General features: G+C 40.7%; 1 protein-coding gene across 1 annotated transcript in view; it reads right to left on the minus strand.

The window, feature by feature from the left end:
- The window catches only part of LOC112077446 (mitochondrial amidoxime-reducing component 1-like), a 19,290-nt gene extending 7,369 nt beyond the window's left edge, over positions 1-11,921 (minus strand). The window contains 1 exon segment of the mRNA XM_024143958.2: positions 11,582-11,921. Within this exon segment, the coding sequence (XP_023999726.1) occupies positions 11,582-11,832 (251 nt within the window). The 5' untranslated portion in view covers positions 11,833-11,921.
- Between the last annotated feature and the right edge of the window lie 233 nt (positions 11,922-12,154).

Below are 12,154 nucleotides of genomic sequence, written 5' to 3' on the forward strand. Positions count from 1 at the left end.
AAGACAACTTCCTGTTGACACAGACAGAGAGTTTAGACCACTTCCTTCTACACAGACAGAAGAGTTTAGACACTTCCTGTTGACACAGACAGAAGAGTTTAGACACTCCTGTTGCACAGACAGAAAGTTTAGACACTTCCTGGTTGACACAGACAGAAGAGTTTTAGACAACTTCCTGTTGACACAACAAGAAGAGTTTAACACTTCCTGTTTGACACAACAGAAGAGAGTTTAGACACTTCCTGTTACACAGACAGAAGAGTTTAGACACTTCCTGTTGACACAGACAGAAGAGTTTAGACACGTCCTGTGACACGACAGAAGAGTTTAGAACGTCCTGTTGACACAGACAGAAGAGTTTAGACACTTCCTTGACACAGACGAAGAGTTAACACATTCCTGCTGACACAGACAGAAGAGTTAGACACTTCCTGTTGACACACGACAGAAGAGTTTAGACACTTCCTGTGACACGACAGAAAGAGTTTGACACACTTCCTGCTGACACAGACAGAAGGTTTTAGACACTTTCCTGTTGACACAACAGAAGAGTTTAGGACACTTCCTGTTGACACAGACAGAAGAGTTTAGAGCACTTCCTGTTGACACAGACAGAAGAGTTGAACACTTCCTGTTGACACAGACAGAAGAGTTTAGACAACCTTCCTGCTGACCACAGACAGAAGAGTAGACACTTCCTGGTTGACACAGACAGAAGAGTTTAACACTTCCTGCTGACACAGACAGAGAAGTTTAGACACTTCCTTGTTGACACAGACAGAAGAGTTAGACACTCCTGTTGGCCACAGACAGATAGAGTTGACACGTCCTGCTGACAAGACAGAAGAGTTTAGACACTTTGCGACACAGACAGAAGAGTTAAGCACTTCTCGGTTGACACAGACATAAGAGTTTAGGACACTTCCTGCTGACACAGACAGAATAGGTTTAGACACGTCCATTGCTGACACAGACAGAGAGAGTTTAGGACACTCCTGTTGACACAGACAGAAGAGTTTAGACACTTCCTGTTGACACAAACAGAAGCAGTTTTAGACCACTTTCCTGTTGACACAGACAGAAGAGTTTAGACATTCCTGCTGAACAGACAGAAGAGAGTTTAGGACACTCCTCTCACACAGACAGAAAAGTTAAGACACTTCCTGCTTGACACAGACAGAAGGAGTTTAAGACACTCCTTCCCACGAAGAAGTTTAGACACTTCCTGTTGACAGACAGAAAGTTTAGACCACTTTCCTGCTGACACAGACAGAAGAGTTTAGAACACTTCCTCGTGACACAGACAGAAGAGTTAGACACTTCCTGTGACACAGACAGAAGAGTTTAGACACTTCCTGCTGACACAGACACCGAATGAGTTTAGACACTTCTGTGACACAGACAGAAGAGTTTAGACACTTCCTGTTGAACAGACAGAAGAGTTTAGACACTCCTGTTGACACAGACAGAAGAGTTTAGACACTTCCTGTTGACACAGACAGGAAGAGGTTAGACACTTTCCTGTAGACACAGACAGAACAGTTAGTTTGACGACTTCCTGTTGACCATGACAAGAAGGAGTTTAGACACTCCTTCTTGACACCAGACAGAAAGACATGTAAAGACATTTGACACTTCCTGTTACACAGACAAGATTAGTTAAGTAACACTTCCTGTTGACACAGACAGAAATAGGAAACAAGAACAGTAATGGTTAGACCTACATCACTCCTTCCTGTCAACCAAGCGAAGCAGGTCAAACGCGTCGCCCAGTCCCAGCAAGGAAGAGGGGTCCGAAAAGCGGCGTGCTTAAGCAAAACGACCGAACTTCGCCCTTGCTGTGATCTAACAGACACAGAGCTACTAAAGAGCTATCTTTTCTGTCATGCGACTCAGCGTCCGCGCGTTGGTCTCGAAAAGACTCCCCATGACATCGGATCAGCAGAGAAGGTTGTTAGACACCTAAAACTTCTTCCCTTGTCTTGTGCTTTAACAGAACACAGTGATACTAACAAACATAGCTATGCGTCTTAGATCACTTCCCTAGCAGTTGACGTGTCGTAAACACATCTACTGTACAACAGATATCCTTAGTATCCCAAGTGCAGGACGGTCTAAACTCTTCTGTCTGTGCCAAACAGAATGTTGTCTAAACTCTTCTGTCTGTGTCAGCAGAATGTCTAAACTCTCTCTGCTGTCAACAGAAGGTGATCACACTCTGCGTCTGTTCACAATGAAGATGTTCTGACACAGACAGAAGTACTGAACTTTCTTTCAGTCTGTTCAACAGCGAAGTGTCAAAACTCTCTCTTCTGGCACAGAAGACTAAACCTTTCGGCCGGTCAACAGAGTGTGCTAAACTCTTCCTCTTTCAACAAGATGTACAACATCTTCTGTCACATACAGATGGTCAACAGGAAGTCTAAAACATCTTCGTGTCTGTCGTCTTTAACAGGAAACTGTCTAAAACTCTTCTGTCTTCCAACAGTAAGGTCTAAACTTTCTGTCGTGCCAACAGAATGTATCAACTCTTCTGTCTGTGTCCCACAGAATGTCTAAACTCTCGGGTCAACAGAAGTGTCCTAAACTTTCTTCGGTCACCAGAAGGGTTCTAAACTCTTTCTTCTGGTCAACAATGTTAACTCGTTCGTCTCACAGAAAGTGTCTAAACTCTTCTTCGGCACAAAGGGCAAAACTCGTCGCGGCCAACAATAAGTCGAAACTCGCTGGCGGCAACAGAGGCAAACCGGCTGTTCGGGGCCAAGAAGGAAACCCGCTCGGCCAACCAGAATGCCCTAAACGCGCGCCGTCAACAGAAAAAGGTTCAACTTCGGCCTGCCGAAGGCGACGCCGAGGAACGGTCGAAAACCTTGCTGAACACAGACCAGAAAGAAGTTTAGACACTTCCTGTTCTTATTTTGTAAAAGACCAAGTCCATATTATGGCAAGAACGGCTCAAATAAGGCAAAGACCGAAACAACCCAGGTCACAGTCATTACTATTAAGACTGTGGTTACTGTCCCAAGTGATCTCCATTAAGTCAATCGCTAATAAAGTTATACATAGATATGAGGTATAACTCTTATATTGATTATCTAATACATGTAGCAAACATGTTCAGACATTGGTACTGTTTGAAAAAATATCCACCATAATAAGATTTGATAATTAGATTACTTGAAACATACTCTAATGTAAAGATTTTGATTATAGAGGTCTCCAAGGCCCAAATGATTTGTTAGTGCGTACTCGCAGTCATGGAATTTTCCACGAGATCGGAAGAATACAGGCTACTTTTCTTAAAATCCGACGTGTGCCATTGTAATATATTGTGTCAGAAAGTACATCCGCTCCTGAGTCGGGCGTTGCCAAAGAAACTCATCAATCGATTCCATGTCTTGAATTTTCCCCCCAAATGCTGCATCTCCTTGAAAAGACACATACACTTCAGGCAGGCGCTGCAAAGCATCTGTGTTTGACAGTGTTGTCACCCGGTATGGATATGACTATCTGAAAAACAGCAGTGTTCAGGCTGCTACCTCCAGCCACTCACCCCTCCCCCCTACCAATATAACAATGAACCATTCCCTCCTCTCTTCCCACAGGGTAACAATAGATATAGGCCTAGTGGTGGTTCGTAAGAAAAGCACAGTTCCGAAGTTAAACCTCCACTCCAAGGTCATCAGCTCCTTCCTATAAATGTTGCTTTTGCACTCAGCACGTCAGTTGTTTGAGCGCTGCCTGGACTGATCAGGTACCTTCAAATGGTGAAGAGGCCACCAAAAAAGACATATCAATAGGGAGTATAATGAGCCTAAGGAATTACTATGGAGACCCCTCCCTGGTGACGAGTCTATTATGTGAGTCCAGAGAGAGCAAAAAGATGAGAGCCAAAGAGCATGAAAGAGACAACAAGACAGAACAGGCAGAGATGAGAGACGATACAAGTTAGTAAGGGAAGGGAGAAGACTGGGCTCACGGGTGTGCAACCTAACAGAATGCAAATTGAAACAATTGTTCAGTATCAATGAGGAAGACTTATTTTTTTCTTCTCTCAAAAGACCTCCAAAGGAATTCTTCCTCTAACACAAAATGTATCAAGGAAACATTGCTTCCCTCCCCTTACCGTTCTGTCATTGGTGTAAAAGCATCTGCTGTATGATTCAATATTGACACTTGTATGGACAGTCAGGGCAAGCTGAGGACGCGGATAATCATTCAGAACGGGGCCCCAGAGTCATCTCTGTGTGAGTCTGCTGCTTCGTCACCACTGGCTCTTTATTACCTCTCTCTCATGGCCGTCCACCATTCCATGCTTTTGGTATTGACATCCAGACAGAATGATTTTATGGAATTCCTAGCTGGAACCACAGACACCGCCCACCAGAAAGCGGACATAGAGAGGACTGGTCTGGACACACCAGGACTCACACACTGTTTCTATCACTGTTTCATTGCGTGAATTTGAAGTATATAAATAATTCAAAAGTTATTTATACTGTTCTACTTCAAGGACAGTGAGGATGCTAGAATGTTATGCCCACTGTACACTCAACTGTCAATCAATCAGTCACATTTGTAGAAGAGATTGAGGTGAAACAAGCATTACCTACAGTGGAGATCAATGTCATAATGTATTACGACAACTCTGTTATGCTATCATTTTGAACTGAAGACATCTGAGTTTTCATCAGTTTAAGAGAAAGTTGTTCACATATCAAAACTACACAAAACAGCATTGTTACATACGTGTAAGCCAGTGTTTAGCGTCTGAAAAGATTCCATTTGAGAAACAATTCAGCACGTGTGACTGTGAAAATACCACTATTGATCCTGGTATGAGGGCGTAGTGAGTGTGAACCAGCAGCGATTTAGACACTTCCTGGTGACAGACAGAATACAAATTACTAGCCTTTCAAAACGCTGAAACACATCTGGTAATTACAAGAGCCCTGAATAATAGCATACAGATCAATAATGAAAATGAATCACTGTCTGAGTGTGATAATTAAAAACATTAAACTTTTTCGGCACAGATTGTAGTGAGCAGAAGCACCAGTGAGGTGAAAGTTGAAAATACATTTCTCAAAAGTCTTGATCTGATTTTTGAAAAATTGAAAAATTTGTATTTGGTTTTGATGACTCAATTACCTCACTTTTTTTGCATCTAGGAAACTGTTTTTCTTGGGAAAATACGTTTGTAGGTTTGGCAGGGGAAAAAATTCATCTGTTTTTTTCCGTAGAGTTTTTTTTTGAGAAAAACTCTCTTTAATTCTTAAGCTTTTATGTGTCGCTCTAAAATAGGTCAGATAAAATGAGTATTCACTAAACTCAGACCCAATCGAGTTCTTCCATCTTCCCTCATTTGATTGATTGATCCCACTAAAGTGCATATTATTCAGGGCCAGGAAAATGTCTTTCTCATTTTAACCACTTGTCTGTAGTAAGCATATAATGTCCCAGACAAGAATGGAGTTAATCAGTTCTCTAATGTGAACCTCGACAGCTGTCTTTCCTTGTTTTCTTACATCTTAGATCATGTATGTCTGTTGTCACCGTCCTGACCGAGTTGACCATCCGTCAGGTGGTCATCTCACAATCGTACCCCACCATCACTGGCGCACCTATTTTGATTTGTTTAACACTTTTTTGGTTACTACATGATTCCATATGTGTTATTTCATAGTTTTGATGTCTTCACTATTATTCTACAATGTAGAAAATAGTAAAAAAATAAAGAAAACCCTGGAATGAGTGTGTCCAAACTTTTGACTGGTACTGTACACTGAATATAAACGCAACATGTAAAGTGTTGGTCCCATGTTTCATGAGCTGAAATAAAAAATCACAGAAATGTTCCATTCCACAAAAAGCTTTTCTCTCAAATGTTGTGCACGGATTTGTTTACATCCCTTTTAGTGAACATTTCTCTTTTGCCAAGATAATCCATCCACCTGACAGGTGTGGTATATCAAGAAGCTGATTAAACAGCATGATACTTACAGAGGTGCACCTTGTGCTGGTTACAATAAAAGTCTAAAATGTGCAGAAGAAAGAAAGAAAAAAGTCAAGAAGCTTGTCGCCTGCCTTCCCTCCTTTGGGCAGAGAGACATGAGCATCTTGTCATTATATTCTGATCTCTGGTGTAAATGTGAAGGTGCACTGAGGAGTGAAGGAGACGAGACCATCTTGTCATTATATTCTGATCTCTGGTGTAAATGTGAAGGTGCACTGAGGAGCGAAGGAGACGAGACCAAAAAAGACAGCATGAGAACAAGCGGACGTAAACACCCAGAAAAACTAAAAAGAACAAAATCTTGATTCTTGCGATACAGGCATTTGTAATATCGTACAAAAACATACATTTGAATGAATTCCGATATACAGTGCATTCAGAAAGTATTCAGACCCTTTGACTTTTTCCACATTTTGTTATTTTACAGCCTTATTCTAAAATTGAATAAAATGGACACAATACCCTATAATGACAAAGCGAAAACAGGTTTTTAGACATTTTTACAAATGTATAAAAAATAAATAATAATACCTTGTTTACATAAGTATTCAGACCCTTTGATATGAGACTCTAAGTTGAACTCAGGTGCATCCTGTTTCCATTGATCATCCTTCAGATGTTTCTACAACTTGATTGGAGTCCACCGGTGGATTGGACATGATTTGGAAAGACACACACCTGTCTATTTAAGGTCCCACAGTTGACAGTGCGTGTCAGAGCAAAAACCAAGCAATAAGGTCGACGGAATTGTCCGTAGAGCTCAGAGACAGGATTATGTCGAGGCACAGATCTGGGGAAGGGCACCAAAACATTTCTGCAGCTTTGAAGGTCCCCAAGAACACAGTGGCCTCCATCCTTCTTAAATGGAAGAAGTTTGGAACCACCAAGACTCTTCCTAGAGCTGGCCGCCCGGCCAAACTGAGCAATCGGGGGAAAAGGGCCACAGTCAGGGTCAGTCTGACAGAGCTCCAGAGTTCCTCTGTGGAGATGGTAGAACCTTCAAGAAGGACAACCATCTCTGCAGCACTCCACCAATCAGGCCTTTATGGTAGAGTGGCCAGACGGAAGCCACTCCTCAGTAAAAGGATGCTCTCAATTGTGCTTCTGTAGAAGTTTGTGAGTGTTTTGAGTGACAAGCCAAATTTCTTCAGCCTCCAGAGGTTTAAGAGGCGCTGTTGTGCCGCCTTCACCACACTCTCTGTGTGGGTGGACCATTTCAGTTTGTCCGTGATGTCTACTGTACGTCGAGGAACTTAACTTTCCATCTTCTCCAGTACTGTCCCGTTTGATGTGGATCGGGGGGTGCTCCTTCTGCTGTTTCCTGAAGTCCACGATCATCTCCTTTGTTTTGTTGACGTTGAGTGAGAGGTTGTTTTCCTGACGCCACAATCCGAGTGCCCTCACCTCCCATTATGGGGTATTGTGTGTAGATTGACGAGGGGGAAAGAAACTATTTCATCCATTCTAGAATTAAGCTGTAATGTAACAAAATCTGGAAAAAGTCAAGGGGTCTGAATACTTTCTGAGTATTTCCCAGTCCTACGCAGCACTGAAACACGCCACGCTGCAGAGTAAAGCAGCAGTCTGTTACTTAATACAGATCCAATATGTTTACAGTGTAAAGCAGCAGTCTGTACTGTAATACCAGATCCAATATGTTTACAGTGTAAAGCTGCAGTCTGTTACATAATACAGATCCAATATGTTTACAGTGTAAAGCTGCAGTCTGTTACTTAATACAGATCCAATATGTTTTACAGTGTAAAGCAGCAGTCTGTTACTTAATACAGATCCAATATGTTTACAGTGTAAAGCTGCAGTCTGTTATTGAAAACAGATCCAATGTGTTTACAGTGTAAAGCTGCAGTCTGTTACTTAATACAGATCCAATATGTTTACAGTGTAAAGCAGCAGTCTGTTACTTAACACAGATCCAATATGTTTACAGCGTAAAGCTTTATTCTGGAACATTCTAATGCATTGATTTTATCTGAAATACACAGTGAAATGATTGAAAACTTTATCGAGTTCACCTAGCCAGATTGGAAGCATTTGTTGTGATGTTGTGTAGAAAGAAAGACACAATGTTACAATTTAAAATGACTGAAATGGTATAAATTCTATGTATTGTTAGTTTTGGATATTGTCTAGACCTATATAACTAAGACTATTTTCTAAGTAAGAGAACATTTATCCGTTAATATTTAGTCTGTTCTCTTGAGATGAAAGTGTTATATACAGTTTTACTACAAGATATGAATTGCCACAATGATGTTTGTTCTTCAAATTATGTATTTTATTAAAAACAAAAATGAAGGAAATAGCCCATGTTATCTTCAAAAATAAATGTAGGTTTCATTTTTCAAGGTTTTGGATTTCTCTTTTTTCAGGTTTTCTAAAACAAGAATCACACTTTTCTAAATAGAAAAACAACCAAATTTGATATTTTAAGTCCACAACAACGCTTAAACCACACCATGAGGTCTGGGGAAAATCTGAGAAATTTTGATTTTTGGGTGTAGTTAACCTTTAACCCTTGAGTCTAAGCAAGGGTAGGGGGGATGGGTTCTAAGCTAACATATGTAATTGTTTTAAGTTAGCTAAATTATCCTTGGTATGACTATTTGACTTTGAATTTTAAGACCCCTTAAGGTGTCAACGAATACATAACCTTATTAGGTGAAACATTGAATTTGGCATTACTGCTATTAGCCAATAGAAACACATTTAACAGATTCACTACAATGAACAACAGATAGTCCTTACTGCTATTAGCCAATAGAACAGCGCATGGGCTAACAGTGTTGAATTAACAGATAAGTCGCTTACTGCTATTAGCCAATAGAAACACATTGAATACAGACTAGTCCTTACTGCTATTAGCCAATAGAAAGCACATTGAATAACAGATAGTCCTTACTGCTATTAGGGCGAATTAGAAACAGCATTGAATAACAGACAGTCCTTACTGGCTATTAACCAATAGCAACACATTGAATAACATATAGTCCTTACTGCTATTGCAGCAATAGAAACACATTGAATAAAGATAGTCCTTACTGCTATTAGCCAATAGAAACACATTGAATACACAGACAGTCCTTACTGCTATTAGCCAATAGAAACACATTGAATAACAGATTCTACTACTATGAATACGCAGATAGTCCAAAAGGAAGTTTGTTCTGAAGTATCTGTCGCTATTGACATGTATTTATCGCCCTTATTTTAGGCACTAAAACTATCTACATACAGTACCAATCAAAAGTTTGGAACGAACGCGCTGCTCATTCTAGGGTTTCTTTTTATTTTTACTATTTTCTATGCATTGTAGAATAATAGTGAAGACATCAAAACTATGAAATAACACATATGGAATCATGTAGTAAACAACAAAAAAAGTGTTAAACAAATCAAAATATATTTTATATTTGAGATTCTTCAAAGTAACCACCCTTTGCCTCGATGACAGCTTTGCACAAACAGAAATTTGCACCCTGTAGCACAAACTCCCAAAAGTTCTGGTACACTGTCTTGTCTAGGTTACTGTAAACTATCTGAAATTAGATGTAGGCCTGTAGGCTATAGGCTACCTTCCTTTATCTACTCTAAACCATGGCAAAACTGAATTACAATCATAAACCCAGATTTTAGTCAATAGCCTATGCCTATTGAAATGACAAGTCAATCTCACAAATGGGACGTTTTATAATGGTTTGTAGTCTTAAAATCTGGCACATAATAACGTCACAATTGGCAGAAAAAAAAGCCAAAAAATAAATGTTTTTTTAACATCCATGTGTTTCTTGCTCGTGAGATTTTGAGATCCTCTATCCAACTTTCATCACTCAAACTCTCCTGTCGGATTTATCTATAGCTATCCACATGCGCAAAGGGGATTTATTTACAATTATAAACCTGGTTAGAGCCCTGAATGCTGATTGGCTGAAAGCCATGGTATATCAGACCGTATACCATGGGTATGACAAAACATTTATTTTCACTGCTCTAATGACATTGGTAACCAGTTTATAACAGCAATAAGGCACCTCGGGAGGTTTGTGGTATATGGCCAATATAATCAATAATGCAGCCCGGAGATTGTGGTATATGGCCAATATACCACGGCTAACGGCTGTATCCAGGCACCCCACGTTGTGTCATGCATAACAACAGCCCTTAGCCGTGGTATATTGGCCATATACCATACCCCCTCGTGCCTTATTGCTTAATCATAGCAGTCAACGAGTTAAACGGACATTCGTTAATGGAAAATGATCTGGCGAGTTTAATAAGGGCAAATTATATTTTCTCTTGCCACATATTGAAATTCCTTTATAATGTCATTTCAAAGCTTGCAATAATTATTATTTTGAGGGAACACAAATGTTGCTTCTAAAGTTGTTACTATGACTATGATATTCATTCTTAATTAGCTCGATAACGTTGTGGGGGGAAAAAGGGGGTTTATTGTATAAAATATGGCAACTCCTCTCTTGCTGTGAAAATAAAATAATTGGGCTCGTTTTCAGGCCTTTTGTGCAGCTTTTCAGTGGCCATTGGTTTTAGACATGTTTGCTTGACCTGGCAACTCTGGGGGGGGGGGGTGGTTTAAAACCACGTCACGAACCTGTCCTGAGCGTGGCAAACGCCTGGGGGGGGGGGGGGGGGGGGGGTTACAACGCATATCCACAAGACCTCATGACACGTTTGGATGACGACACGTGGGGGGGCCTCCTGATTCAAAAACGGACAAACTTGCAATTTGTTGTTGTGGTTACCTTAGCTTTCTTGGGAACAGGAACAATGGTGGCCCTCTTGAAGCATGTGGGAACAGCAGACTGGGATAAGGATTGATTGAATATGTCCKTAAACACACCAGCCAGCTGGTCTGCGCATGCTCTGAGGACGCGGCTGGGAATGCCTCTAATGACGTTGGTAACCAGTTTATAATAGCCGCAAACTTGATGATTGAGCTGGAGGCGTGCATGGCCACGCAGTCGTGGGTGAAATTGCAAACATGCAATTTGTTCAACATGATAATCACCAATGATAATAAACCCTGGATTGCTGATGCAACATGTAATGGACTTTGAGAGGCTTTGAAGCCTCTGGTCGACCATATTGGCACTCCGCCATAGGACTGAATAGAATTGTACAGTATCAATTAAATGTTTCAAGGACAAAATGACATGTATTTAAGGGCAGGGCGCTGGACACTGCGTATCTGTTATATTGCCATGCTGGCATTGTTCGCTCTCTTTTCATGTCCTGACAGTGAGTAAGTAGCTGTGATTGTTTTTTATCAGAGTTATCTGGCGTAGGCTACGGCCAGACTGTGGCCTGTGAGTTTGGAGTCAATAAACCGTCCACTCGAGAACTGCAATGGCCATTCACTCGTTTCTGATCTATGTGGTCATAACATTGGGTAAAAGTAGTACTGACGCCTATAAATCATTGATAATCACTTGTGTCAACATGTGTCACCAATTCAAGCGGTGTCGGCCAACATTAGCCTAAACTCCTGAACATGAATTTATCGTTATGAAAATAAATGCTACTGACCGATCTTGTAGCTCACCGTACTTCAAACCAATCTGTTGACATTCTGCAAGGGCCACGGACACGGCTTTCCCCGATTTCAATGGGTGAATGAGCAGCTGTGACACAACTCCCACACGGACAACTTTCTCCGGTTTGAGAAAATACTTATAGCCAAGTCCCAGTCCGACAACAGTAAGACCAGCACCCCCAGCCAACAGCAGGGCTTTCTTATTCTCTGTGAACGCATTCATTAACACTTCTTTAAAGTACATCTTCACTTTTCAAACGGCTCAGATGGACATTGAACCAGAGATCGGTTTGTCTTATTGAACTTGTCAGTGAAGGGGTTGTTCTGTGATGACGTCAGATATACAGGACTAGTTCGTGGGCTCTGAATTTTATGAATGGACCATTGAAGGAGCTGAAGTTGTAAGACTATCAGGTTGTTATTATAACATTATTTGTACACAATAATTCTACATATACACAGTGGTGTAAAGTACTTAAGTAAAAATACTTTAAAGTACTACTTAAATCGTTTTTTGGGGGGGTATCTGTACTTTACTTTACTATTTCAATTTTTTTTTACAACTT

The sequence above is a fragment of the Salvelinus sp. IW2-2015 genome, unplaced genomic scaffold, assembly GCF_002910315.2.
Source record: "Salvelinus sp. IW2-2015 unplaced genomic scaffold, ASM291031v2 Un_scaffold4573, whole genome shotgun sequence".
NCBI classification, from domain to species: domain Eukaryota; kingdom Metazoa; phylum Chordata; class Actinopteri; order Salmoniformes; family Salmonidae; genus Salvelinus; species Salvelinus sp. IW2-2015.